A 4351-nucleotide genomic window follows, 5' to 3' on the forward strand; every position below is an offset into this window, starting at 1 on the left:
TTCGGAGTATAAATTTATGGAGTCTTGGAGCCAGTTCTCACTGTCAGCCTTGTAGGTTTTAGCAGGTAAGCCATCTGATCGAGTAGCCTTGAGGTTGTTCTTGGCTTCCTTAATGGCACACCAGACTTCTAAGACAGGAGGGTTGGTGAGGGATCCCCTTTCAGAGTGTCAGGGGATGGACTCGGTGGTATCTGTCACAGTTAAGCCAAAGTTCAAGAGTGCCTCAAAGTGCTCTTTCCATCTAGCTTGGATAGATTTGTTGTCTTTGAGGAGCGCTGAGCCATCCTGGGATCGCAGGAAAGTAGAACTGTGGGATATTGGCTGTAAATGGCTTTCATTGCCTGGAAAAAGCTATGTATGTCATGTTTGTCAGCATAGAGCTGGATCTTCTTTGTTTTACCTTGCCACCACTGATTTTTTTTTTTTTTTTTTTTTTTTTTTCAATTTCCCAGATCCTCCTTTGAGCTTATGTATAGCAAATAACTATTATTGTACTTTTGGCAAAAGGGTACTTCCCATAGAAAAGATGCTCACTTGCATGCCCGAAGAATGCACCCTTTTTTATCTCTCTTGATCCCAAAATTCTCTTTAAGCAGCAGCAGTGTTATAATACTGTAACTTTTTACCCTAAAAGGGAGCAGTTATAGGAATGGAAAATTATTTATCATTAACTGTCTACCCTCCCCTCCCCCCTCCCACCTCCTTTCTCTTTAATCTGGTATTTCGTAGCTGTAAATAAAAACTCCTGATTTGTAGCACACAGAACATACCTAGCTAATTCTCACCTCTTTTTACATAAGTACTGGTTCAAAAAGGTAGTTTCCTGTCATCAGTTCCATTATCTTTTCTCTCAGTTCCCATTTGGTCAGCATTATGTCCAGTAAAATTCCACAAGTTAGATATCTGTCTTCTCCTGCCATCTGCTTATTTTTCACCACTTCCAGTGACATCTTTGAACCAGGATATTTAGTCATTGAAGAATGGATTACAAAGCAAACTGAGAGATCATAGTTCCTATATAATATGACCTCAAATTTTTTTTCAGAGAAGTTTGTTTTCTTATTGTATATCTTATATTAAATATGCCATAACCTCGTTTCCTATTTGCTTATGAAAGCTCCGCAAGACAGATTAAGTGTATGAGTAGGAATATCACACAAGAGAAAACCAGGATCCCTGGTCATGACTACAAACATTGCTTTGGCTTTTTCCTTACTGGCGAGACAAATCCTGTAATTTAAATGTGCTGATATCTATGTATATATCTATCTATATAATGCAGTTTGGTACAGAGCTGCATCTAGCATATCTGATGATTATATTTTAATATTATTTGGTCAATAAAATAAGCGCGCGCGCACACACACAGTGTGTGTGTGTGTGTGTGACACACACACACACACACACTGTGTGTGTGTAGTTGCATTTATTTTATTGACCAAATAATATTAAAATATAATCATCAGATATGCTAGATGCAGCTCTGTACCAAACTGCATTTGAGTCAGATTTTTCATCAGTCTCTATAGAGTGACTAAGTTGGTTCTGCTGTCAAATGTCAAGAATGTACCTAGTTTACTGTAACATGTATTCTGTGCGCTCAAGGCTACAGAAGGTTTTAAACAGCCACAATGTATTCTAATGCTAAAGATTGTCAGACAGGGTTGTAAATTCTGGATGTGAGCATGAGGTAAATTATCTGATGAAGTGCCACTGAAAATGAGATGGTATCAGTAACCATTTATTTTCCCAGAAATATAACTGGCCTTGAAAAGAAGATAAACTCAAAAGCTAAGCTGTCCAAAGAAAAGTTGATGCATAGCAAGGAGATGTGTAATCCTGCCACGTTTATCTACAAATGTATGTTTTTAACAGTAGGAAAACAAACCAAGATTGCATCTGTGAATGAGTATAATCTAAATGGCTGTCCCATTATATCCAAGGAGTGGGAGATCTTCATGAGGCTCCTTGAGGGCACTGGAAAACTCTCTGTATGGGTGAGGCTGCAAGAGCAAGGCTAAAATGTGCTGGCAATGGTAAACCCTGATGAGGATCAAAACTGCTATTTTGAAATCCAACTTTTCCTATTGTAAAGTTTGTCTTGGTAGTCAAACTGAATTTCAAGTATATGATCAGTGCTTTTGCTAGATTAAGGCAAAGCTAGGCTACACACTAAATGCAGCCATCTTAAAAAGAAGGTATTCTCCCATTGTCTCATAAATATCAAATAGCCACAGCAGATAAGACTGTGTTTTGTTTGTTTACTTGCTTCTTTCCCCCTTTGCTGATACATGTTTCCCTTCTCTCCTAGTACAAGGATGCATTTATGAAGGCAAACCCTGGCTACAAGTGGTGTCCCGCAACAAATAAGCCTGTGAAAACCCAGTCATCCACTGTTACAAACAGGAAGAAACTGTGGGCTTTCCCATCAGACTCTGTGAAAGATTTACCAAGCCCCAAAAAAGTGGCAAAGACTGAAGATATGCCTCAGCTTAATTTTGGAATAGCAGGTGAGCTTGGATTCCCCACTAGTGTTATCACAGTCACCAGTGATGATGTTACCTTGATAGACAGAATACCTCTTCATTCCAACTTCTGTCATGATTCAGTCCCCTGTCATGTCTCAAATCAGGAAAGTTGGACATAGCATTAAGCATATGTTTAAAACCTGTATATTATTTGGAATGAGGATGAATTGAAGCACTTAAAAGTGCTATCCAAAATCCTGGCCTCTAAGAACTTATAAAATATAATAACTTGTGTCACAGATTCTGATGTTATGGTTTATGCCCCTTTTTAATTAAAGTTAGATCTTTCCACTCTTCAGAAAATGAGAGGAAAAAAAAAGCATGCCGTTCTTTCTTTCAAATTCATGGAGCACTGTGCTATGTTTAGCAGCTGACTGTCAACAGGAGTAATGTGCTGGTAACCACTAAAGAAAAGTTGAAGGTGTTAATGAGCAATGTTCCTGTGGATGAAAATATTTGATGAAACACGCTGTCTCTAACATTAAAGATCCAGTAGATTAAAATTGATTTTAAAACCTAATAAAATTAAATCTGCTCTTTTCTTAATCTGGAAAAGGCATATTTGAGTAAATATGGTAAATCAGACCTACACCTGCAATAAGATGAGGTTTTTCCCCTTATTTGCATACAGGGAAATGTCATTAAATATACTGTCTATCATTAAACTGCTGCCAAAAGCACCATGTGATCAGTAATAGAAACCAACAAAGAAGATGATTTAAATGCAGCCAACACTGGGCATGACCATAAAACACATGGCCCAAATTGGACAAACGTATTAATAGGAATCTTTTTTTAAGAGACTTTTTTGTGTTCCAATCCAAACCAGCCAAATCAATTCCAAATCTGTGAGTTAGTCAAGAACCATAAGTGGCCCTACTACTGGCAACATCCTCCACCCCACCTGGGGCTTCAGATGCTTCCAAATCCTTTGGCAGGCATCCTACATGCATGCCCAAGCCCAGCAGCTTGGGGTTCGGATACTCCCAAGTTTCGCTTGCCCTCAGAACCAGTGAACCATGAGCCTTTTGCTTTGGACTAGTATCATGCATAGTTCATACTATATGTAAGTAGGTGCCAAAAGTGCTACTTAAAAGTGTGGTAAAACTTGCAGCAAGTTCAAAAAGAGTGAAATGCATCAATTCTGGATTAACTTAAGTAATGTGCCTATATGCAAAATACTCCAGGTATGTTCATTTCAAAGTCAGTGTTTTCAAATTTGCCCTTCAGTTCCATGTGCTCAGGGAGAGCAGGGCATGACAGAAAGGAGGGTGGGGAAGAGGCTGCAGGGGTAAGAAGCTGTGGGGCATAGGACAAGGGGGCAACCTGACCTTCCAGATTTATTTTCCCAGCTGTAGCAGTGAGAGGGGGACAAAGTCAGACCTCCAATAATTAGATTGAAACCTCCAATAATTAGATTCTATACCTGGAGAATTATAACAAATTTATAAATATTTCATATATAGAATCTAATTATTGGGGTGTTGTCTTATAGTCAACTAAATACTGTAGCAATGGGCCGATTATCCTCTGTTCCACGAATGACAGTGATGACTAAGTGTTACCAGAACATAGAAGAATATGACCTTGGTAAACATGGACATTAACGTACTTGAATGTCAGCAGCTTCCGAGCCTAAAACTGGCAGAAACTAGATGTTATTTAGAAGGGGATAAAAATAATCTTCCTTTCTAAAAAATAGTTAGACTCTATCTATGTTGTCAAATTTGAAACTTTTTCAGGTGTTGTCTGGGTTATGCTAAATGTGTGACAGGTGGATAGTATTTTCTGCCCTGGATAACTTTCAGACAGAATTGTAGGGA

General features: G+C 38.5%; 1 protein-coding gene across 8 annotated transcripts in view; it reads left to right on the forward strand.

Annotated features, from left to right (window-relative positions):
• The window catches only part of BBX (BBX, HMG-box containing), a 212652-nt gene that overhangs the window by 120506 nt on the left and 87795 nt on the right, over nt 1-4351 (forward strand). For all 8 annotated transcript variants that reach the window (XM_006035079.3, XM_025191232.1, XM_025191233.1 and 5 more), the window contains one exon: nt 2312-2510. In XM_006035079.3, coding sequence (XP_006035141.2) covers nt 2312-2510 — 199 coding nt within the window. The remainder of the gene's footprint in view (nt 1-2311; nt 2511-4351) is intronic.

The sequence above is a fragment of the Alligator sinensis genome, unplaced genomic scaffold (genome assembly GCF_000455745.1).
Source record: "Alligator sinensis unplaced genomic scaffold, ASM45574v1 scaffold847_1, whole genome shotgun sequence".
Lineage (NCBI taxonomy): Eukaryota > Metazoa > Chordata > Crocodylia > Alligatoridae > Alligator > Alligator sinensis.